We start from the raw sequence: 24,811 nt of genomic DNA, 5'->3' as shown, positions 1-24,811 counted from the left end.
ATACACTCAAGTGAACCGAGCGCAAGTTCGTGTCAGTTGGAGCCTGCAGGCTGAGAACCACTCCAAAAATCCTCTTCCACTTTGCTAAGTAGGCAATTCTGGTAGAGGAATTTCTATTGTTAAGTAGGACTTGTTGGACAGCCTCTGGACACTGCTCTTCTTCATTCAAACATGGAGTAGCCACACTGTGGAATGCAAGGAGTTGAGCGCGGGAAAGCAAGTGCAGCCATGGTTCCAAGTGAGCAGGCTGGGATGGAGAGGAAGCGGTATGGGAGGCTGAATCGATAGTGCAAGAAGATCTGAGAAACAGCACTGTCTCACAGCCATGCTGGGGCTAGGGGAATAAACTAGACCTGATCCACCTAGGGCTTCAGAATGACCTACGGAATGATTGGGATTGGGGGAAATGTGTACAGGAGAGTCGATTGCTAGCTGCAGTGTAAGGCGTCTCAGAGGGAGCCCAGGCTGAGGTCCCATTGAGAGCAGAACAGGCAACATTTCCTGTTTGCCTTTGTGGCAAACTAGTCGATTGTGGGAATGTCCCATGCTGCAAAGACCACCTGGAGGACACTTCTTCAAGGACCACTCATGACTCTGTGAAAAATATCTGCTGAGGTGATCCATGAGATGATTTTGCACCCCAGGTAAGTGGACAGCTAATGGAGCAATGTCCTCCTTGATGCAATATTGCCACAGATTGATCGCCTCTTGGCAGAGTGACCTGAAGCATGCTGCCCCCTGCTTCTTCATGTAACACATCACGGTGGTATTGAGTATCTGAATCACTGAGTGTCTGATACAGTCCTGGAAAGCACAGCATGCATGGTGGATGGCCCGAAGTCCCAGCATGTTAATATGGAGCGAAGCATCCCGCTCTGACCACAGTCCCTATACTTTCAGTGAGCCCATGTGTGCCTCCAACCTAGCAGAGAAGAATCGGTAACTCATGACTTGGTTGATGAAGGCTGGGTGAAGGGAACTCCCAGCAAACTTTTGTGGGCATGTCCACCACTGTAAGGAAACTAGGACTAGTAGAAGGAGATGAATCAGCCTGTCCAGCGAATGCAAGTTGGGGTGATAAACCATCTTGAGCCACGTTTGAAGGGGTCAGTGGCAAAGCCTCACAAAGGGGGCAGACACACACAGATTGTCATGGAAGGCTGAGACTGCAGACTGAGGCAGACGCTGAATTGCCTGAAAGCGGTAGGTCTGTAGGAATGCCCTTGATCTTGTGGAATCTAACAGGGCCCCAATTAACTCAATTTTTTGAATGGGAGCCAAGATTGACTTTCTGGCATTTAGAATAAGGCCCAGATGGTTGAGCAAGCACAACATGGTGCTGATCTGAACAAGAACTTCCTCTCTGGATCTTCCCATCAGCAACTAGTCATCAACATACAGGAAGATGTGGATTCCCTTTCTCCTAAAATATGCAGTAACCACAACCATACACTTAAAGGCTGAACAGCAGAACAAGTGTTGAAAATGGCATTCTCCTTCAACAAATTGTCACATGGAAGTAGGCATTCTGGATGTCCAGAGCAGCAAACCAGTCATTGAGATAATATGGGGAGAATAGTAAAAAAAAAGTGACTATTCGGGACCTCATATATGATACGTTAGTTGAAACCGTGAAGGTAGAGGATGGGTCTCATCTCTCCCTTGAGTTTAGGTACAGCAGATGCTTGTTTACAGCAAAACTTTGTTCTCAGAGGAAATGCTGCTCGTAAGCGGTGGTTGCTCTTACACTCTCCCTACTGTGAATTGTCCCCTCAGTAACAGTAACATAGCTGCCACATAACAGCAACATTTGTGATGTTGTGACATGACATTCTCCACTTACTTGCATCATTTTTTGTGTGGCAAAAAAACCCACAAAATACCAAGAAGCTCTCTCGGATAATCAGTACTTTCAGTGACTGTCAAACTCCAGGGGCTACTCAAAACCAAGTTGCAATCAAGTAGGAGTTGCACAGATCGGTTGCATGCACAGTGTGGAAGAAAGACAAGCTTTTGGCTAACTACGGAGATAGCTAGTCGAATAGCTACCATAAGCACCTGATATCGATTAGGCTCTGTGGTTCAAGGAGGAGGCAGCACAGGGAGCACTGCTTGCTGGACACACAATCAAGGAAAAAGCCCTTCAATTTTCCACTTCACTTGGACTGAATGATTTTAAGGCAAGTGATAGTTGGTTTACCAGATGGAAGAAATGCTTCAATGTCGCTTGCAAAAAATAAGCACGGCGTGAAACAGTCAGCAGACAAACCAGCAGCTGAGCAGTGGCAGTGCAAAAAATTTCCTCACATTCTTGAAAAGTTTGCCCCAGCTGACATCTACAATGCTGAGGAAACAGGAATTTATTTGAAAGGGCTCTGAGACAAGAGGACATGTAGAAAAAAAAATGAAAAAGCTAGAACGAGGGAAAGTTTAAAAGGAAAGGGTAACTGCTCATCTGTGCCAACATGGACGTGAGTGAAAAAACACCCATTTTTCACGATTGGGAAGTCAAAACGACCCAGATGTTTTTCGAAAGATTTCAGTAAACTTTCTCTCAATTATGTCAGTTCAGCAAATGCCTGAATGACAAGTGAGATTATCAACTAGCTAAAAAAGTGGTATAGTCAGCTTCACTTGCAGAACCATACAAGATATGCCTCTTACTAGATAACTGCTCTGCACACCCCCAAGAAGTGATTCTCCCTCACGTTCAGCTCAAATTCTTACCCCCCTAACACTACTTCTTTGATGCGACCAATGGACCAAGGTGTGATTAAGACCATGAAGCAACATTACTGATCAATGTGGATACAATTTAATCATGGTAAAATTAAGCAAAATTCACAGAACAGTCATGGGAACAAAGGCAAAAATCAGGATATGATCACAGCAGGGCTGAAGCCATAGCCAAAGCCCAAGCCCTGCTGGCTGGGTCTGACAGCCCAAGCCAGAGCTGAAGCCGAAGTAACCACGGAAGTCTGTTAAAGTCACAGAATCAGTGTCCTCCATAACCATTCATATACTTACTGACCAAAAATCACAAACCAGATTATTGCTGCTCTTGATGTGAGTCCCAGTGCAAATGTTCAGACAGTCCTGAAAACAGCAAATTTGCTAGACGGTGTTCACCTTGTTGCTGAGGCATGGCAAGATGTAAAGCTGACAACAATTTCCAACTGTTTCAGGAATGGCAAATTTGTCGTGCCAGTGGAAGGTGTGCAAGACAAGCATACTGAAGAATTCGACAACTCCTTGAACAATGTTCCACTTCCAGTTAACATGGAAAAAGAGGACTTAGTAGCAGCTGTGGCTGTGGATGAGGGTTTGCTCATATTCAGAGAGCTAACTGATAAGCAATTACTGAGTGCTGCAGCTGCTGCAAAGCCAGAGAAACAAGCTTATGTTGGTGAAATGTATCATAATCAAGAAAGTAAGGATGATTTTGATGAAGTTTCACCTCTGACAAACTCCGAGCTGTTGAAGGTTTTAGACCCACTATGACACTTTTCATAGCTAGAGGGACTTGATGACAGGATCTACAGGTCTTTTTGGGACATTGAATCTTACCTTCAAACCAAAATTGTGAATGAGAAGAAGCAGAGCAAATTAAGAGTTCTTTCACCTGAAATTAGTGAGTTTATCCAGTCTTAATTTTCAATTTGATACTGTATAAATAGAATATACTTTGTAGAATAACACTTTAATTTAGGTTATTACAGTATAATTTGCTTAGCAAACACACTTTTCCAGGGCAACTTATAGTGCATATGAAGTATGAGAACAAAAACTGTTTACAAGTAAGAACAAGAGGTTGTGCTTGTTGTCATGGTTGAGGTTTGATTGTTCTTAAAAGAAAAATAAAATCTAGTATTTTTATAATAACTCAATTAATACCGATTTCTTGATACAATATGGTACTTGGCTACAAATGCAGAACAGAGCACGTGTTGAAAATATATAGGACATATACTAATGTAATACTGTAGCAATAAACATCCATCACACTGTTACAATTAGAGCTTGTTAAGTATGTACAGTAGAACCTCAGAGTTATGAACACCTTGGGAATGGAGGTTGTTCGTAACTCTGAACAAAATGTTATGGTTGTTCTTTCAAAAGTTTACAACTGAACATTAACTTAATACAGCTTTGAAACACTACTATGCAGAAGAAAAATTCTGCTTTCCCTTTTTCTTTAGTAGTTTATGTTTAATACAGGACTGTACTGTATTTGCCTTCCCCCCCCTCTGTGGCTGCCTGATTGAGTACTTCTGGTTCCAAATGAGGTGTGTGGTTGACTGGCCAGTTTGTAACTCTGGTATTCGTAACTCTGAAGTTCTACTGTACCGTAGCTGTTTTACATATCAGAAAAAGTGGGCTGCCTTTGGTCAGACTACAGTCCCCATAACAGCAACAGCTGCATAGGAACAATGTAGAAAAAGGGCACCAATATGTTGCTACTAACAAGTGTCTACTGTATCAGGAAGTACTGGGAGTAAAACCCATGACCTTAGTTTTCCAACAGAACTTCCTCCAGCACTCCCAAATGCCAGTAAAGAGCTGATCTGCGCAGTGATCAGTGTCTCATGAGAGGGTCCCTGAAAAGAAACTGGGAGGAGGAGTGGAGACGAACTGGAGGGTATAACCCAATCTGACAGTGTCCAGGATGCAGTTGTTGGAAGTAATCGAGCCCCAGAGCTGTAAAAATAGGGCAGAAATAGGGCAGAAGGATGAGAAGGAAGGAACAATGACTGGAACAGTGCTCTGGATCAAGGAGTCAAAACACGCACTTAGACACTGAGGGAGGGTGTATAGGCTGGCCAAACCTTGAGCCTGGCCACTTTCTCTTTTTAGGGTAGTCCCGCTGCTTCAAAGAAAAAGGGCTGTGCAAAGATATGCTGCAGACAATACTGCTGCTATTGAGCACCACAGTTGCACCTCTGTACAGGCGGGGCATACATCCCCAAGGATCCTCAAGTCCTTGAAGGAGCGAAGCAGGTCATTGGTCTTATCCGAGAACAAGGTTCTGCTGTCCAAAGTCAAGTCCTTGAGAGCCTGTTGAATATCAGGCACAATGCCAGAATTTAGCAGCCAGGAAGACCTCCTCATGGTAACTGCAGAGGCCATCAACTTGACTGAAGTGTCCACAACATCAAGGGTGGACTGCAAGAACACTTTCCAAACAGCCTTCCTTGACAACTCCATGGTCACCACTAGGGAACTCTGGGCCAGATATGAATAGAACCCCTCAAATCCTTGAGCCAGAATAAAATATCACTTTTCCATGCATTTATTCGCCGGAGAAGTGCATCGTTGATCAGGAGGGCAACTCTCCCAGGGTCAGATGGCTGTAAAATGTCCACCAACTTGTGGTTTTCTCATGCAAAAACTCTGCCTGGATGCCCAAGGACACAAACACATGGCGCATAAGGTCTAGATATGCCTTAAAGTTCTCTGGTATCAAAGAGATGGTTGGAATCTATAACAGAAGTGGGTGGGTAAGGTTCTGTGGCCTGCCTTGTGCAGGTGGTCAGACTAGATGACTGTAATGGTCCCTTCTGACCTTAAAGTCTATGAGAAGGATGAGCTCTTTAGCACAGCCTCTATGTTGCAGCTTGGTAGTATGCCCTGGTCATGGGGCATTGGCTGTGGGTGAGTATATACCTTACATGCATAGAGCACACAGTGTCTATTTGCAAGCCCCATCCAAATACCAGGCCGTGAGGTGAAGAGGGTCAGGGTTGGGGTGGCAGATTTGGCCTTATTGTTGGGCGAAGAGGTTTGGGAGAGGGGGAAGATGTAACAGTGGGCAGACCGAAAGGTGAAGAAGATCTGTGAACCAATATTGGCGGGGCCAGAAGGAGGCTATGAGTAGGAGGATTGCTCGGTCCCATCTCATCTTGCGGAGTACTTGTGGGAGAAGCAGGTTGGGAGGAAAAGCATAACACAGGTCTATTGTCCAGGGTAGGAGGAGAGCATCACCTTGTGAATTCTGCCTGAGGGTACCCCTGGAGCAGAAGAGGGGGAGCTTGTGGTTGGAGGCCTTCACGAAGAGATCCCATCACATTATGCCCCACTAATGGAAGACGGAGCGGAGAGTGGAGTCGTGCAGCTCCCACTCGTGGTTGATGTGGAAAGAGCAGCTGAGAGTATCTGCAAGGTTGTTGTCCATCCCTGATAAGTGGGTCGTGTGAAGTACAACAAGGTGCCGTAGGCACCAGTTCCATAGTTGTATTGCTTCCCGACACAGGGTTCGTGATCTGGCACTGCCTTGTTTGTTTATGTAGACAATTGCGGTCATGTTGTCTGAGAGGAGTTGTATGTGTCTGGACTGAATGAAGGGAAGAAGCATCTGACAGGCATGCTGAACCTCATGTAGTTCCAGGATGTGGATATGCATCCATGCTTCTCTGACGGACCAGAGACCTTGCGCTGTATGGCCCTGTATATGGGCAACCCAACCTACAAGGGAAGCGTCCGTGGTGAGAGTGGCGTGGGAAGTAGGTGGGTTGAAGGAGATGCCCGCCATGACTTTGGATGGGTTGCACCACCAAGTTAGGGAAGAGGGTACTGTAGGAGGAAGGAGGACCCATTTGTTGAGGTGCTCCTTTTGCGGGTCATACTCCAAGCTAAGCCACAGCTGAAGGCATCTCATGTAAAGATGTGCATACAGTGTGATGGCTGTGCATGCCGCTATATGTCCCAGAAGTGACAGTCGGTAGAGGAGGCGTGTAATTAGGGAAGCGAATGTGGCAAAGCAGTCTTTTGGAAGGAATGCCTTTCCAGCATGAGAGTCCAAGTATAATCCCATAAAGGTGAGTTTTCTGGTTGGTATGAAGATGGACTTTGCCTCACTTATGTATACGCCCAAACTGGTTAGGAGTTCCCACAGCCTGTGGATAGTGGCAAAGAGGCAGTCTCGGGATGATGTCACTAAGAGTCAGTCATCCAGGTAGGGAAAAAGGGAGTGACCCAAGCATCTCATATGTGCCGCCATCACAGTGAAGACCTTTGTGAACACTCAAGGGGCGGCAGCAATCCCAAAGGGGAGTACATGGAATTGGTAATGGAAGTGTCCTACTATAAAGCGAAGAAATTTGCAGTGGGCGCAGTGGATGTCCACATGGAAGTATGCATCCTTCATATAGAGAGCCGTGAACCATGCCCCGGTGGGATGAAGGAGGAGAAGGGAAGGAATGATTTGGGGGAGGGTAGTCATTCGAAAGCGGAACTTGCAGATGAATCAGTTTTAGTGCCTGCTGATCCAAGATGGGGCAGAGATGTCCTTTTTTTAGTATCAGAAAAGAGGAGGAGGAGAAGCCATGGCCCTGATAATGCTGTGGATCAGTTCTCTGGCTCCTTTTTTGAAGAGGGTTCATGCTTCCCCTTGTAGGAGGTCCTGTTGTACTGAGCGAGCACAGTCAGCCTGGGGAGGGTGGCGAGGGGGAAAGGTGTGGAATTCTATCAGATATCCCATGTGTACGATGTCTAGCACCCATCGATTGATGGTAATTTTGCTCCAATTGTGAGCAAAAAGAGCAAGACAGACACCAAAGACAATTGGGGAAGCTGGAGGAGGGTTGGAGCAAGGTTCACGGGTCTCTATGCAGGAGTCGAAAGAGCTATTTTGAGGGTCATTGGTGGGAGATAGATACTGTAGAGGGGAGGCAGCAGAGAATCTTGGCCGATACGACTGCGGGCCTTGGAGGCATGGCGGATAGGGTTGATAGGTGGGTTGGGTGGCGTATTGCAGATGGAAGGATGGTCTGTTCTGGTAGTGGGCGGGGGGCCGGAGTATATAGGCCCAATGACTACAGTGGGGCTCATGAGTCTTTCAGTGAGTGCAGATTCTCACCCGTCTCCATGCTGAACAACTTCTGGTTGTCAAAGGGGAGATCCTCTTCTAGTGTGGTTTGAACCTCTTTGGGGAATCCCAATGTCTGCAGCCAAGAGTCTCCTCTGAGCACGACCCCCAAGGCCAGGGAGTGCACCACCATGCCTGCTATATTGACCGCTGCCTGGAGGGCAAGCTTGACCACCAACTTACCCTCATCGATGAGGGATTGAAAGTTACTTTGTCCTCCAACAGGGAAGTTTGAAACTCTGCCAACTTTGAGTATGACTTTAAGTTGTATTTCACTAGTATGGGTTGGTAGTTGGCGATTCTAAGTTGTAAACCTGTGGAGTAGACCTTCCTCCCAATGAGGTCAAGCTTTTTGGCTGCCCAATATGGAGGATTTGTCTGAAAATGTTGCTGTCTGGTTTGTTGCATAGCTGCCTGAACTACAAGAGAGTTAGCTGGTGGGTGAACGAAGAGGAAGTCAGTGTCTTTGGCTGGGACAAAATAGTGCCTTTCTGCATGCTTGGGTGTAGGGGTGCAGGATGCTGGGGAATCCCAGATTGCCTGTGCTGGTTGAAGAATTGTCTTATGAATTGGAAGTGCAACCCGTGACGGACCCGCAGGTTGTAAGATGTCCCAGAACTCATCTTGGGGACCTTTGACATCTTCTGCAGTGAGGTTAAGGGTCCTTGCCACCTGGCAGAGGTGGTCCTGGTACTGCACCTGATCATTTGATGGGGAGAATGTGGGATGAATGAGTGCTTCATCTGCGGATGATGATGCTCTGGTTGGTACCGGCAGTTCCACCAGTGCTGGGGGCATAATCTGCCATGCGGCTCTTCATAAACAGAGGACGTGTACTCCGATGGAGGCCTGTATTGGGGTGGTGGTACTCTGCGGCCAAAGTAGGGGTTCCCACTGATACCAGTAAGGCCAAGTGTGTCTGTGGGCCACGCAGCATATCAGAACCACTGCTCCGCCAGTGGTGCATACACTGGCAGTATGTATGGTGTTGGTATCATGAGCTATGTGTCGGAGAGAAAGATGGTCCCAATTCCAATGACCATTCAGAGTCCGACTACTGTTCGGGAAACGGTGGAGCCATCTGAGCAGGTGGCACCGGTGGTGCTGGTACAGTCGATGCCAGCTCCATGGGCCGTCTAGTTGGCAGGTCCCAGAGGACAACGGTTCATACGCCGGAAATGGGAGCCACATGAGCCCCAGTGATCCATGCCATGGAGAGGAGCTGTCCAAAGGCAGAAAGAGTTCTGCTGTAGTCGTTAGGGGCGATAGTCTGCCCAGTGTGCGCTGTAGTGGACATGTACTAGGTCCCAGGCAAAGCAGGCTTGATGGACCTGATGGAGTTGGTTGTACACAGTGCACAACATTGGTTGTTGTGGGTTGTGGTCTGTTTAGGTGTTTTGTCAGCTTTGGATTTCTTCGGAGTGGGCGCCTCTGTGTCAGTGCATGACTTCTCGCGACTCGGGGAGGTAACACTGAGCTTGGATGCGGATCTTTCCAAGGATCTCCCTTGTGCCCATGGCTATGCTTCTTATGAGCCTTATGGGTCTTAACTGGTGCCATTGGTTTCCTCAGTGTTGTATTGGTGGGGGGTGTATGCACCGCTGGTGTGACAGGGCATTCCCGTGGGTCAGTCAGTGCCACTTTTGAGTATGCATGCAGACACACTGCTCCTCCATGAAGTGTTTCCAGAGTCTCAGTTCTCTAGCTTCCTGGGTTCGTATTGGAAATGATCGGCAGATAGAGCAGTGAGCCACAACATTGACTCACGCAGACAGTAGAGGCAGCGTTGGTGTTCGTCGCTGACCAAGAAGGACCATGGACAAGAAGCACAATTCTTAAACCTGACCTGTTGGAACATAGTCCCCCAGAACAGGTGGGATGACCTGGGTAGAGTTCAGCAATGGTCACTAAACTATCCTAACTAATGGTAACTAACTGACTTTTTTTTTAAACTAACAATGTCTAACGATAACTAACAGATCTACTTTTTTTTTTGGGCTATGCAGTTCCAAGGGCCAAAGAGGAGAAGTGTTCCAACTCTGGCCATACAGCGGCAAGAGGGAACTGAGGGGGCATCAACCCGTGCAGCCTCATAAGACCTTGGACGGACTACACATGACGCATGAGTCAACGAAGACCATGTCAAACAGTTCTGGCTATGGCACATGGCACGCATGTGGACTCACGTATGGAATCCACAGAGACCAGCACTCAAAGAAGAACTGTAGCTATTTTAAAAACGGTATTGATGAAATTAAGGTACTTTCTATCCCTATTAGGAAACAACAAGTGTTAAAGAACTTTCTAAAGAGGAGGTGAAGGGAGGTTGGAGAGAGACGCATAGGTGAGTGGAATCAACTCATTTGCCCGTTAAAGAAGTAAGGATGTGGAGTTGAATTTTTTGGGAATTTGGAAGACTAGATTTAAATTTCTGGAAGCATGGCAAGATTGCTGGTGAATCTCTGTAAAATGGCTTGACTTCACTAGGCAACAGTTGCTAATTCTGACTCTCTGAGTATGAGAAAATGAAAGCTGATCAATACAACAGAAATTCATTTGACTATCAAATATCAACCCCGAGTTTAGAGTTAATGTACCAAAAAAGAAAGTAGTGGGGTTGAAGTAATGAAAACAATTCTTCTACAGTAAAATGTAAACATTGCAAAGAGTTAAGTAGCAAGATTCAGGCATATCTCAAAGTGTAGAATATTAGTTTAATCCAATTCTTCAATTTGAACTATGCCATTAAACAAGTAATTGAAGCTAATCATCAGAGCTTTGAGTTTGAAGATTTTGCAAGTGAGACATTATGCCATTGCAGCCACAGCAATCACTTAAATCTCTGTCCAATACCTTCCAGTAGGTCCTCAATATTAGCTTCATGCAGGATCAGTCCTCATTTCATCTTTGATACCCCCAAAATGACAAAAATCACTAATTGCTTATGCCATTAAAAAATGGAAAGGCAAATACTGAACTTGATGAGGCAGTTGCAACTTTGTTTTAGGCTGAATACCACTTCAGTGTAACACAATATGAGGAATTTAAGTTAACAGTTGTAATACTTAGCCTTGGATATAATTTTTCTGTACATATTTAGACCTACAGATATTCTATTAGATGCTACAAGTGAAAATGGAAAAGGAAAATATAAAGAACTAAATATATCCACATTAAGGCATCATGGTTGAACATAAGAAATGTAATAATGGCTACAGGAATCCATACTAGGAAAATATAATCTGAAACTGCAAAATAATTAGGCCACAAACTCTTCTGTTTTATTTACAAACTGTAAGCTTTACTTTGGACAATGTGTATGACTTACATTTGAGAAATAAACATGCTTATAACATACAACACATAATATGTTTAATTTAACAAAAAAAACTTGTGGGTTTTTTCTACTTTTTTTTCCACTGAGATTTCCTTAAATTGGAAGAAGAAAGGTCAAACACTGATTAAGTGTGTGTTTAACCACAATCTAGCCCAGGTAGATATCTAGATTAAGATTTCAAAAGTGCCTGTTTCATTGGGAAAAAAAAATCAGTGGGATTAGGTTCTGTGGGCTTAAATCCCTTTCAAAAGTTGGCTAGAGATCAGGAGCTTTTATGTAGCTATTTTTTTATTGATTTATCACAATCAATCACAGCAATTCCAGCTATAGCCAAGATTTCAGTTTTACAAACATAACTTTTATCCTGCTAGCACTTAAGATATCTGAATCTAGTTATTAAATCCCAATTGCAATTCAAGAGTAATGGAGAGTTTTTCCCTTTTTTTAAAACCCCAGTTTGGACCCATCCAGAAAGCCCTAATAGGACCCAGAAGGTTGTTAATCTCGTTTGGCCAAAAGTGTGTTTAAGTCTCTTGCTTAAGCACTTTTTGCCCTGTGTAGGTCGTAAAAAGAAAAAACCACAACTCTCATTAATTTTGTTCCAAGAGAGTTGCATGTAAGACCTGGCTTGGTTTTGGGGTTTTTGAGGGGTTTTTTAAAAGCAAACTGTAAGCTTCTGGTTTTAGACGCTGTGATTTTACATTTACCCAATCAATAAAACAAACAAAAAATGAGGTAATGTAGGTCTGTTACAAATTAAGGCCCCAATTCTGCAGGATGATTAATGTGGCTCAAGTAAATGGGTGGTCCACTGTTGCAGAGTAGCTGGCAGATTTTAAGCCTAAACTTTTACTCTTTCAATAAAGTGATTTTCCCCATTCCCACAAAACTAGTCTTTTTCAAAGGAAGATAAATCAACATACCATTTTTCTGCTGCACTTCTGCTTGTGGAGTGCACACAGAATTGTGGAGCATGGCATTCACTCTCTCTTCTCCATGTTCTGGAGACACACGTTCTTGTTTAATTTGCGCAGATGAATCAGGAGCAGTGGTGGCTGTAATGCTACTAGGGTTTTGGAACACAGATGAAGTGCTTGCTTGGAGAGAGGCTCCCAAGGAAGTAGCAGTAGGGGATATATGGGAGGAGAGACAAGCCGAAGTCTCCAGAAGGGGGAAGAAGGGACCTGGAGGAGGAAGATCTAGATCAGCTCTTGTCTCAGATCTGCTAATTCTTCTTTCACATGGGATGCTGCAGGTGAGCTGTTCTGACCTCTCAGGAGGTTCATAGGTTTCTAGAGAAAGACGGAACAAAACGCCCATACATTACATATTAGGGAAATTTGGCTTTAAGCAGTTAAAGAGGATATAAATGGAGACAAAGGAGGAAAAAACGTCAATTAAGAGTTTACTGAGCCACTACATGGCATCCTTGATTTTAAAACCTGGATCAGGTCTGAATACTAGGGAGCTTTACAGTGGAACACAGGAATGGCCTAACAAAACTAGACATGGAAAGCTTATTAAGTTGTACCAATCTGTCCTGCACTTTCATGAGCAAATTAAAAGTTAAACTGAATACAAGATCAGCACACAACTTTAAACTTAAAGAATATGGGTCAGAATGCCAGTGCTGCATCTCAGTACCTTGTAGCCCCTGCAGGATCTGAATTCTCTGGCTCCTTAATGCGCTCATCTCCATTGTTATCTGTGGGGGAGGGGGGAAAAAGTGATTTAATCAGCCCTACCTAGCACAACTGGAGGCTATTAATTTCTAGTTCAGACAATTAAAAAAGCCTGCAGTTACCTGCTGTTTCAATACAAGGAACCGTTGAACTTCAACATAGGCTGCCTGCAGAGCAGCCCGAGCCTGCAAGAGGTTGCCATCCACGCAATGTAGTGACTTGTTCAACTCTTCTTCTCTCAGGGAAATAGACAACAACTGGTCTACCTGAGAGCGCTCTGCAAGAGAAATAAGCACAATTTAGAGTGCAACTCAGATTTTACAATTCGTTTTAACAGGTCACTTTTGTGGAGACATCTTGGTAGACTTTTTGTATCACAGCATTAAACAATGAACTCATTAAATCTCATATGAGGAGTAGGAATTGTCAGTCAGTACTCCAACAGGAGGGAAAGCAGGATTGGAAGAACACAGCCACTGCCAAAAAGCTGCAGGAGAACACCACAGGAGGGGCATTTTTGGTCCTATTTCCCTGGAGATTTTCTGGGAGAAAGTCTCCTTTGTCCTCCCAGGCCTCAGCAGAGCTCTGCAACAGAGAACAAAGCTGATGCTTCACTAGAACAGGCACCAGCTGCATTTGTTTCTTAGTAAGACAGAAGAAGGGGGGAAAGCCGGACGATGATGATCTGGGTCCAAAAATCCTGCTATCAGAATTGGCTACCATCTCCCTAACATGAGAAAAAAATGCACACATTTAGCCATACGGGTGGCAGCCATATCATGGAAACTATCTTTTGGGGAATGCAGGTTAGTGAGAAGAACAAAATTTCTTGTTCATAGTCTATAACACTTTGAGCATCATCATCAGAATCATCCATTTGATGAAATCAATATTCTTTACAATCAATTTAGTCTTATCTGCTTCTTACAGTTGAGAAAATCGAAGTAAAGAGAAATTAAGTGACATGCTCAAAGTCACACAGAAAGTGTGCAGGACCAGAAATAGGACTCTGATATCCTGACTCCAAGTCATGTGCCTTAAAGCCATTCTTCCTCTCTTTGAAATGGAAAATGTAATCTCAAGTGTTGGAACAAGATTCCAATGTGCCAGCAAAATGTTTTACAAAATACTTCTCAATTTAAACTTTTGCTAGCACTCAGCCCAACAACATTTTACTTCACTATTCATTATATAAAAAAGAAATATCAGAAAAGCTTCAAAAGTAGGTCATCGCTCACACTTTGAGATTGTGTGTCAGCAAGAACAGAGTTCTAAAAAAGCCATCTTACACAATGAAGTGGAGTAGAACAAAAATAGTTTCGCTTTCTTGCTCTGCTCCCAATATTACTTACCTGTCAATTTCCAGTTACAGCCTGGCTGAAATCTTTACAGGCATCCTTTTGTATGCCTTTAGTGAGCACAAATGTCCCAGTCAGCCACAGGGACAGACGTGTAGTGTTCCTGTTAGATAAGCAGAGCATCACAGGCCCTGCAGTGTTGAGCCATGAAACTGAGGCAGGGAGGGGCAAACTAAAATCACAGTGAAGAGGAGTAAAGCCTCAAACCAACTTTTGTTATCAAACAATTGCTATTAAGGCAGCACTGGTAGATACTCATAACCTCTTGATGCTGTGTCCTCCTGCACACACCTGGTATCGGCTCACCTTTTTTGCCTTTAATTTTTCTTCTTTTATTCTTTCTTTCTAGACTTGGGATTTCAGGAGACGATCCCTCCTAAAGAAAAAATAAAAAAGTTCTTCGTTAATTAAAGTTAGAACAGTATAATGGAAACTTCAGAATATATCCTACAAACATCTAGCGCTACAATAAGAATTTACATATCTATCATGTCTTTTCCAGGCAAGTCTAGATCATACCCAGAGGACAAAAGAACATATGCAGATTCATTTTGTTATAACACTATTCACTCTTTGTTGCCTCTCCTCTCAAAAGAGGAAGGAAGGAGTCAAAAATAAATGTCCTGCTTCTGCCTAAGACATGATGAGATACTACAGCAACCAGCACTCTAGGAAATCAGCCGCCAGTTCTATCAAGGAGACTTGGCCAAGATGTTCCATTTCATGTCTGTCTAATGTCATTTACTGTGACAGGACCATGAATGGGGAAATAAGACTATTATAATCTAGAAAGGGATAAATACCATACTAAATAAAGTTTCAAATGAGAAAGGGGGACACAGAAAGAGAGAGTCAGTAGGCCCAAGACAGACAAGATTATCGAAGCACATGAATACAGAGAGAAAGATTTCAGGTATTTTTTCTTCCCTGTCATAATTTTAAAGACAACCTCTTACAAAAGTGTATTTGTCTTTTTAATATTTAGCCATAAAACCAGGCATTAAAACCCATCGTTCCATGATTGCTTAACATTCCTGGTAGGTCCTGAAACATGAATAGCATTCTATTGAAGACACTCGTTTCCAGAGACAGGAGGCATAGGCTAGAAGTTCTGGGCACTGGCAGTTTTCTATTCTTTAAGCCACAGGAAATTTTAAAAAGAGCTAAAAGTATTATGAAGACATCTTTCACCTCACCCTATCTAATTTTTTTTAACTTATACATGTACTGAAACTAAGAGGACAAAAATATTTGCAATTATACAGTACTATGTATCTGTCTTGGGTCACACTACCACTAAAGGTCCTGTGATTAAAATTCTTGCAGTACAGATACAGAAGGGAAACAAGATATGCTAAGAATCACAGTGTTTGGCCTGGCCAATGTTAGAGTTTGACTGAAGACATACACGTCAAGGTGTAAGATGTTCAAACCTTAACTTGGTCTCTCTTTTAGAAATCCTTCCAAAGATAAATGACAACCAACAGGAGAAACATTTCTATTGCTAATATCCTGAAGATATAAATAACTATGCTTACTCCAGTTGCTCTTCTTTTCTTTCCAATTCCCTGGCTGTCATTCTGCTCAGTACCAGATGTACAGCTACTGTCTGTAGCTGCATCCACAGAGTTTGATCCTGCAAACACTAAAGCTCCACTTGAAGCCAAAATATTTCCTTCCCCGGTGATCTCTAATGCATTTTTATTTTCAAGAAGTGGTATTCTACATTCTGGGCTTTCCTGGTCTTGTTTTGTGGTAAATACTGTGAGGCTTGTAACATCAGAGGGAGTCTGTAGGCTGTGTCTCCTTCCATTGATAATAGTTTCAGTTCTTTCAGACATGAATGGTGATGAGGGGAGAGAGGATGTCTCTTGTTTGAAGTCAGACACATTATTAGCATCTGTTTTATATCCAGATGCTATCAAATGCGAATGGCAAGCTGGAATGATTTGCCTTTGCTCATTTTCCTTTGTTGTGGCTTGGTCACTGAAGAAGCCATAAACAGAAGCAGACCTGTCCAGAACAACACTACTTTCAGAGAGGCTGCGTTTCCTAGCTGACCCAGATGCTGCTATGGAAATCCCTTCCCACTGGAATCCTTCTAGGCTGGACAGCTCAGGTTCTTCGCCAAAATCAAGACCTTCCTGGTCATTCTGAACAAGGGGTACCATCTCTATGCCAAACCTAAAAACAAAACAAAAAAACATAAGTGTATAACAGCAGGAGGAGGACATTGAAAGAAAACTAGAAAAAATAAGTTGTTTTAAATGCATAACCAGGTATACACTGAAGGACTAAAGGATGACAATACTAGTGTTGTGTTGCCTTTTGTGTAATCTAAAAAGGAAGGACTCTCTAACTGCATAATTTTGTTACTGTGTTAGTTCTTAGCCACAATACTGTTTTCAAACATAAAAGCAGGATTTTCCTCATCTCTAGGGTGAAGTGAGGATCAGTTTGGCCCTCTTAGTTTGATGTCAGAAGCCTGTACAGAAGTTCTTTTCTGATCACTCAATAAATCTTTGTGCTGCATTAAACTGCTACTTATACTAGAGCTATTGACACTCTTATATTGGGTAAACCTGAAACAGAATTTTAAAACAAAGAAGTAAAGCTACTATAGTTTTCAGTCATTACAGAATTACCTGCTTCTAAGGTTGAGACAATAAGATGTTGCATTTACAAAACAGACTGAAAATACTTGTCTCCACATTAAGTTTAAAGACAGCTTCAATGTGCACGATATTGAGAATCACGTTAGCTAGATTTTTTTTTAAATGTACAAATTTCTAATAATTTTAAAAGATAGAATTACTAGAGCAAGGGATGCATTCATCTTGCCTGTGACAACATAAGTGCTTATCAAACTATTAAATCACATGCAAAAAACTTAAGTTGAATTAGTGGTTTTGCAATATATTTAATGTATTGTTCATATTGTACCTATACATTTTTCTAGTTAACAGAACTTTAAAATACAACTAAATGTTACCAGTGTCATATGAATTCAGGTGTTGAGCAACACAGTCACAAACTGCGATCAGAATGGACTTCTTGCTTGAAGGAGCAGGAAAAGGCCTCTTCATAAAACAGACCACAACTATTCACTGGTATGGAAACCAGTTTACAATTAAGCAGTGGTAAAATCTTTCATGGAGAGAGAGAGAGAATGCGAGTGTGTGTGTGTGTGTGCGTGTATATATATATCTTTATATAAAAATATGGTATAGTAGAATTAATCTCTGCAGTTCTTCAATGTTAGTCTTTAGCGTCTTGTGACTTAGATATAATAAGATCCATGTTTGAAAGTTAAAAGTTACAAACCTTGGTAAACCCTTGCCAAGCTCCTGTTTCTTCTTTGTTACCTGCTGGATGACCTGTTCCCAGTTTACGTTTCTTCGGGAAGCACTAAGAATCTGCCTCAGGGTTGGTTTAAGTCCAGACTCCTTCTCAGTCTCACTCTTTCGATGACCACTGACATTTCGAATACGCCGTGCACTGTTGAGGTTGGGCTCAGGAAGATGTACCCCAACTTTGCTCTTCAAACTGATATGTCGTGTCAAATCTCTTTGGAGAGAAGCAGGGAGTCCAAGTTTACTTAATTCAGGAAGAAGAGGACCTGAAGGTTGGCCACCACCTCCTTTTTGTAGCTCATGATCTAAACTGCTTTCAAAGCCTTCCATATCAAAATGATCATTTGATTTGATAGGATCTTCACCTTTCCCTTCCTGAGAGGTTTTCAAGTCATCACTTAAGTTGTGTTGAGGGCTTGATGGGGACACTATGGACTCCATCTGAAATTCAGAATCTTTTTGCTTATCAGTAATAATACTTGAATTGGGAAGTTTACTTGATGCTTCTGTGTCACCTTCCTTTCTGGTGGTAGCATGTTCACACTCCTGAGGATCAAATGGTGAACAAGTATTAATAAAAGGACTTTGCTTTTCAACCCTTCCTTCAGCCTTTTCACACTCTGTTAGTGCCCTATCATTTACATCCTCTAGTGTATCAACCCTAGGCTCATTAACCTTTGAAGAACTTTTCTTGGGTTCCTCTACAGTCCGATCACCATTTAGATCACTCTCCTTGTCTCTGTATGAACTTAAATAAGGATTTTGCAGAGAAAGATTGGATTGCAACTCTTTGACTTTTCGTAATTCTTCACTTAGGCTATCAATAGGCTCTCTCTGACTGCTGTCAGGAACATCTCTAGTGCCTTTTAAGCTACGAGTACAAGCACTGAGCAACTTGGATACATAAGAGGAGGAACGGTTAGTTTCTAAGTTTAGTGCATTCGAATGGTTCTGGAGTTGTGCAGGAGATGAGGATAACAGAAGCTTGACATTTTTCAAGAAATTCTTTGGGTCTTGCTTTTGGGAAGATAACTTCATGTTTGGAGCAACCAGGAGTGGGGATTTCAGTGATGGCATCCTGTTACTTCTGCCCTCTTCTTGGTCAGGTCTTCCTGCAGTGGTGCAGTCTGCGTTCGCTTTGCAAGATTCAAGATGGTCAGCAGCGGTCTTGTAAGACGGGTGGTTTAAAAGGGTCTCTTCCCAGACTGTCTTTTTTGGAAGGCTTGATATATCAATTTCAAGGTCCATCCCTTTCCTGGATGTCTCAAGAACAGGTAGAAATACAGAATCTTTTCTCTCTAAAGTTTTAGAAACATTCTCTTCAGACCACGACTGTTGTTCTGTAGCTTTCTGGGATGGGTAAGGAGTCCAGCGATGAATTTTCTCTCTCGAAGGGCTGCCACTCTTTCCATTCATCTTGGAAGTTTTACTCTCTGGTTGTTCAGAAATACTGAAATCCAGTGCCCCCACTGGAGGAAGTTTATCACTAGTAAAATCCAATTTGTCATTCTCCTGCCACTGCCATGTATACCTTTTCTGGTTATATTTAAAAGAGTTTTTTTTCCATGCAACACTCCCATCTTCTATTTGGGAACTAGGATTTACAGCTCTATTTCTTCCGAGTGGATGTGTGTCCCCAGTGCCACCAAAATTCCAGCCATTTGCACCCTGAGGATTGGATTTCCAGTTTCCTCCAGAGTTTTTAAAATTCCAAATAGAAAAGTCATCTGTTCCTTCAGAATGCCAGCTGGAATTTCTTCCTTTGACACCTTGATGCCAGTTTGATATTTCTCCTCCTGCATCTGGATGCCAAACACCTCCAGAATTCCCATGGTTGTCATGCTGACCAGAAGGGCCTCCAGAACCATTTTGATGCCACCCAGAGTATCCCCTGGGGCCATTGAGCTGTCTGTCTGCATTAGGGTTCTTTACAGAATGTGGGAATTTGCCTGGCCTAGAATTCATAAAGCCATCATTTTTCCATTTCCAGTCCCTCTGAGGTGGGCCATGATGGTGCCACAATGATGGAGCATAAGTTTCTCTGTCTTTGTAAACAGCTCTTTCTTCTTGCCTTCTCTGTGGTCTCCTATCATCAGGTTCTATTTCTTGGTTTGTACAGCAAGCTTCAACTTGCCTAGAAGACATAAGGAAATATGTCTGTTCAGTAATTGGAAAGTATATCCCAATATATCCCAGTTTTGCAAGAGGTAACAAGCCTGTACAACTATTCAAAATGATCTAAAATTCTACCAGAATAAATATCTACACATTATATTTAATGCTTAAAGCAGGACGGTAAATAACAATACCATGAGATAGGATAGAGCAAGTTCAGGCCACATGGCAAGACACTGGGTTTCCCAAACGACTAACATCTGGAAATGGCTATGCTCTTGGCCTCTGGGGCAGAAAGTTCATAGTTCTCACTAGTCGCCTAATCCAGACATCAATGTCATCTGCTTAAGAGAGCCAATTTCTCTGGTCTTTTCCATAAGGCCTGCACAGAATGAAAACACTGACAATATCTCCCCCAAAAGCCCTGGCACATTTATATATTGGATATAGTTAAAATATTGATTATTTTGCCACTTTCCACATGTGGTCTTAATGTAAAATTATTTGTTTTTAAGGGATTTTTGTTTGTTAAGTGCTATAAAGTTATACCATGAAAAAAAAAATTACATGCAAAAATGTCTCCTCCAAAGAGTCAGTTGTCATTCAGATCATTTATTTATTTGTAACATCACTACACGCTCCAACCAAGATTGGGGTCACATTGTGTGAGGCACAGTATAAAAATGTAAGAGATCGTTAAGCACTTTTGGGAAGGGACAATCTACATAGACCAGACAAAGGAAGAGAAAAAGATGCAGCATGGCCCCTGATTTTGATTTGGGCCTCTAGGGACTACTGTAATACAAATACAAAATACAAGGCAGTCAGTGATTCACAAGTGTCAGGTTAGTTTCACTTTTTGCAGAGGGTGAGGTGGAGTGTATTTTTCCCATATGTAAATGTACACAAATTTGATGTATTGTGGTGCAGATATGAGTTGAGGAGTAAATGCAGGAAGTGATTAGTTAAAAGGAAGAAAGAAAGATGCAAAGGCACTGAGGGGAGGGAGGTTAAATGGGATGCTTTCCATGACATTTCAAGAATTACAATTCATGAATAGGTAAAAAACAAGAATTTGGTAGGTTACAAAAAAAAAAAAAAGCTAACTAATGCTTAGAGTTGTTTGCAGAAAAGAGGATATAAGATAGACAACTTTTTCCTTTCAAGTTCCACCACATGGTAGTCTGCACCTATATTGTACTATCTAATCTGTAATGAATAGGATTTGTTATCTTTTGGGGTCAGATTGGGGAAAGAGGTGACACTCTCGAAAGTTTCACCCTTTGGTGGCACCAAAATGAGATAGCACTCAGATTGAACAGATCAAAAACATGATAGAGCCATTATCTTACTTACTCTGATCAGCAGTGACATTTTATAATGTGGCCATTTAAATCATCACCAAGCTTTATGGTCAAAATACCACCGAAATGAAGAGGGCCAACTGACATGTGTCAGGATTGTTTCATGACGGCTACATCACTTGGCTTTCAAAACATGAACAGTGTTTCTTTGTAACCTTAAGAGATATAGACTTAATTTTCTATTTAAAATCTTAAAGTTTTAGCTTATTTAACTCCCATGAGCTGCACCAATCTGATTCCCAATTCTCTTCCACTGGCATCAGCTAGCACCCTAGCACATCATTTTATTACAATGAAAAAGCTATTCCGAATACTCCAAATGGAAATCATTAGTTTAGTTGCAAAGTTTCATTTCTCTCCCTACTGGCTCCCTTCAAGCTTGTAGAGCAAACATGCTGTGGAAGGCTAAATAATGTTCTCTTATTCAAAGCTCAGCTTCCAGGTTGGTAAAAAGACATATTTGCTTTTCCACTCACATAGAATCATAGAGTTGGAAGGGACCTCAGGAGGTCATCTAGTCCAACCCCCTGCTCAAAGCAGGACTAACCTCAGTTAAATAATCCCAGCGAGGGTTTTGTCAAGCCGCAGCTTAAAAACCTCTAAGGATGGAGATTCCACCACCTCCCTAGGTAACCCATTCCAGTGCTTCACCACCCTCCTAGTGAAAAACTTTTTCCTAATGTCCAACCTAGACCTCCCCCACTGCAATTTGAGACCGTTGCTCCTTGTTCTGTCATCTGCCACCACTGAGAACAGCCTAGCTCCATCCTCCCTGGAACCCCCTTTCAGGTAGTTAAAGGCTGCTATCAAATCCCCCTCATTCTTCTCTTCTGCAGGCTAAACAAGCCTAGTTCCCTCAGCCTCTCCCCATATGTCTTGTGCTTCAGCCCCCTCATCATTTTTGTTGCCCTCCGCTGGACTCTCTCCAACTTCTCCACATCCTTTTTGTAGTGGGGGGCCCAAAACTGGACACAATACTCCAAATGCAGCCTCACCAATGCCGAATAGAGGGGAATAATCACTTCCCGCGATCTGCTGGCAATGCTCCTACTAATGCAGCCCAATATGCTATTAGCCTTCTTGGCAACCAGGGCACACTGCTGGCTCATATCCAGCTTTTTATCCACTGTTACCTCCCAGGTCCTTTTCTGCAGAACTGCTGCCTAGCTCGTCAGTCCCCAGTCTGTAGCTGTGCATGGGATTCTTCCTTCCTAAGTGCAGGACTCTGCACTTGTCCTTGTTGAACCTCCTCAAATTTCTTTTGGCCCAATCCTCCAGTTTGTTTAGGTCCTTCTGTATCCTATCCCTATCTTCCAGGGTATCTACCACTCCCCCTAGCTTAGTGTCATCTGCAAACTTGCTGAGGGTGCAATCCACCCCATCTTCCAGATCATTAATCAAGATATTGAACAAAACCAGCCCCAGGGCCGACCCCTGGGGCACTCCACTTGTGACCAGCTGCCAGCTAGACATGGAGCCATTGATCACTACTCGTTGAGCCCTACGCTCTAGTCAGTTCTCGATCCATTTTATAGTCCATTCTTCCAACCCATACTTCTTTAACTTGCTGATAAGAATACTGAGAGAGACCATATCAAAAGCTTTGCTAAAGTCAAGGTATATCACGTCCACCGCTTTCCCCACATCCACAAAGCCAGTCACCTCTTCATAGAAAGCAATCAGGTTGGTCAGGCATGACTTTCCCTTTGTGAATCCATGTTGACTGTTCCTGATCACCTTCCTCTCTTCCAAGTGCCTTAAAATGGATTCCTTGAGGACCTGCTCCATGATTTTTCCAGGGATTGAGGTAAGGCTGACCGGTCTGTAGTTCCCCGGCTCCTCTTTCCTCCCTTTCTTAAAGATGGGCACATATTTGCTTTTTTCCAGTCATCAGGGACCTCCCCCAATTGCCACGAGCTTTCAAAGATAATAGCCAAAGGCTCTGAAATCACATCAGCCAACTCCCTCAGCACCCTCGGGTGCATTGCATCTGGCCCCACGGACTTGTGTATGTCCAATCTTTCTAAATAGTCTTGGACCTGTTCCTTCAGCACTGCGGGATGTTCACCTCCTTCCCATACTGTGCCGCCCAGTGCAGCAGTCTGGGAGCTGACCTTGTCTGTGAAGACAGAGGCAAAAAAGGCATTGAGTACCTCAGCTTTCTCCACATCCTCTGTCACTTGGTTGCATCCGCCATTCTGTAAGGGGTCCACACTTTCCCTAATCTTCCTCTTGTTGGTAACATACCTATAGAAACCCTTCTTGTTCCCTTTCACGTCCCTTGCTACCTGCAACTCTAATTGCGCTTTGGCCTTCCTGATTTCATTCCTGCACGTTCGAGCAGTATTTTTATAGTCCTCCCTAGCCATCTGACCAAGCTTCCACTTCTTGTAAGCTTCTTTTTTGTGTTTAAGTTCACCAAAGATTTCTTTGTTAAGCCAAGCTGGACGCCTACCATATTTGCTATTCTTTCTGCACATCGGGATGGTTTGTTCCTGTGCCCTCAATAAGATTTCTTTAAAATACAGCCAGTTCTCTTGGATTCCTTTCCCCCTCATATTAGCTTCCCAGGGGATCCTGCCCATCAGCTCTCTGAGGGAGTCAAAGTCATCTTTTCTGAAGTCCATGGTCCGTATCCTGCTGTTCTCCTTTCTTCCTTTTGTCAGGATCCTGAACTTGACCATCTCATGGTCACTGCTGCCTAGGTTGCCACCCACTTCTATTTCCCCTACCAAATCTTCTCTGTTTGTGAGCAGCAGGTCAAGAGAAGCATGGCCCCTAGTTGGTTGCTCCAGCACTTGCACCAGGAAGTTGTCTGCAACACTCTCCAAAAACTTCCTGGATTGTTTGTGCTCTGCTGTATTGCTCTTCCAGCAGATGTCCAGGTGATTGAAGTCCCCCATGAGAATCAGGTCCTGTGAACTGGAAATTTTCCCTAGTTGACTGAAGAAAGCCTCATCTACCTCGTCCTCCTGGTCTGGTGGTCTATAACAGACACCCACCACAACATCACCCTTATTGTTCTTGCTTCTAAGCTTAACCCAGAGACTCTCAACTGGCTTATTTCCAGTTTCATACTGGAGCTCAGAGCAATCATAGTGCTCTTTTACATACAATGCAACTCTTCCCCCCTTTCGCCCCTGACTGTCCCTCCTGAACAGTTTATACCCATCCATGACAGTGCTCCAGTCGTATGAGTTACTCCACCAAGTCTCAGTTATTCCGATCACGTCATAGTTTCTTGACTGTGCCAGGACTTCCAATTCCTCCTGCTTGTTTCCCAGGCTTCCTGCATTTGTGTATAGGCACTTGAGATAACTAACTGATTGCTCTACTTTCTCAGTATGGATCAGGAGAAAGCACGAAAGCAACACAGATTTTTAATTTAGCTTTGTAAAGCTGTCATGAACATTTGTCAGGTTAAGTGCAAGATCCTCCCCCCACACTTACCATTATAGCCTCACATTTGGTTAATTTGTTTTTTTAAAAAAAGTTACTTGCTCTGGGCAAGCAGAATTTTACATTACTTTGGTCAACAATTTAAAGCAGCTTTGTAATGAAGCTTTTTCCCTGAACTTCCAATTACATAATTTCACCACCGATGTGATATTTTGACTCAGTTTCAGAAGAGACAACTAAGCAATGAATTTCACTTTAATTAAGGCAGGTCTACCAAGTGAAAATGAGACAATACTTGTTTCAATTTGCCAGTAATGGGACTGTAAAAAAAAAAAAAGT

The 24,811-nt window shown here is 43.1% G+C and overlaps 1 protein-coding gene across 6 annotated transcripts in view; it reads right to left on the bottom strand.

Annotated features, from left to right (window-relative positions):
- Positions 1–24,811, bottom strand: part of ZNF106 (zinc finger protein 106) — an 82,622-nt gene that overhangs the window by 35,270 nt on the left and 22,541 nt on the right. For 5 of the 6 annotated variants that reach the window (XR_010921644.1, XM_067557913.1, XM_067557914.1 and 2 more), the window contains 6 exons: positions 17,566–19,728; positions 15,780–16,425; positions 14,548–14,617; positions 13,006–13,160; positions 12,846–12,906; positions 12,125–12,493 (listed from right to left, as the gene is read on the bottom strand). Coding sequence is in view for 5 of the 6 variants with exons in the window: in XM_067557913.1 (XP_067414014.1) it covers positions 12,125–12,493; positions 12,846–12,906; positions 13,006–13,160; positions 14,548–14,617; positions 15,780–16,425; positions 17,566–19,728 (3,464 nt within the window). In the remaining variant the exon portion in view is untranslated. The remainder of the gene's footprint in view (positions 1–12,124; positions 12,494–12,845; positions 12,907–13,005; positions 13,161–14,547; positions 14,618–15,779; positions 16,426–17,565; positions 19,729–24,811) is intronic. The other variant, XM_067557917.1, reaches the window with a different exon arrangement.

The sequence above is a fragment of the Emydura macquarii genome, unplaced genomic scaffold (assembly GCF_026122565.2).
Source record: "Emydura macquarii macquarii isolate MOO-44397 ecotype Brisbane River unplaced genomic scaffold, CSIRO-AGI_Emac_v2 contig_1876, whole genome shotgun sequence".
NCBI classification, from domain to species: Eukaryota; Metazoa; Chordata; order Testudines; family Chelidae; genus Emydura; species Emydura macquarii.
This window is presented reverse-complemented; position numbering and strand designations above follow the sequence as displayed.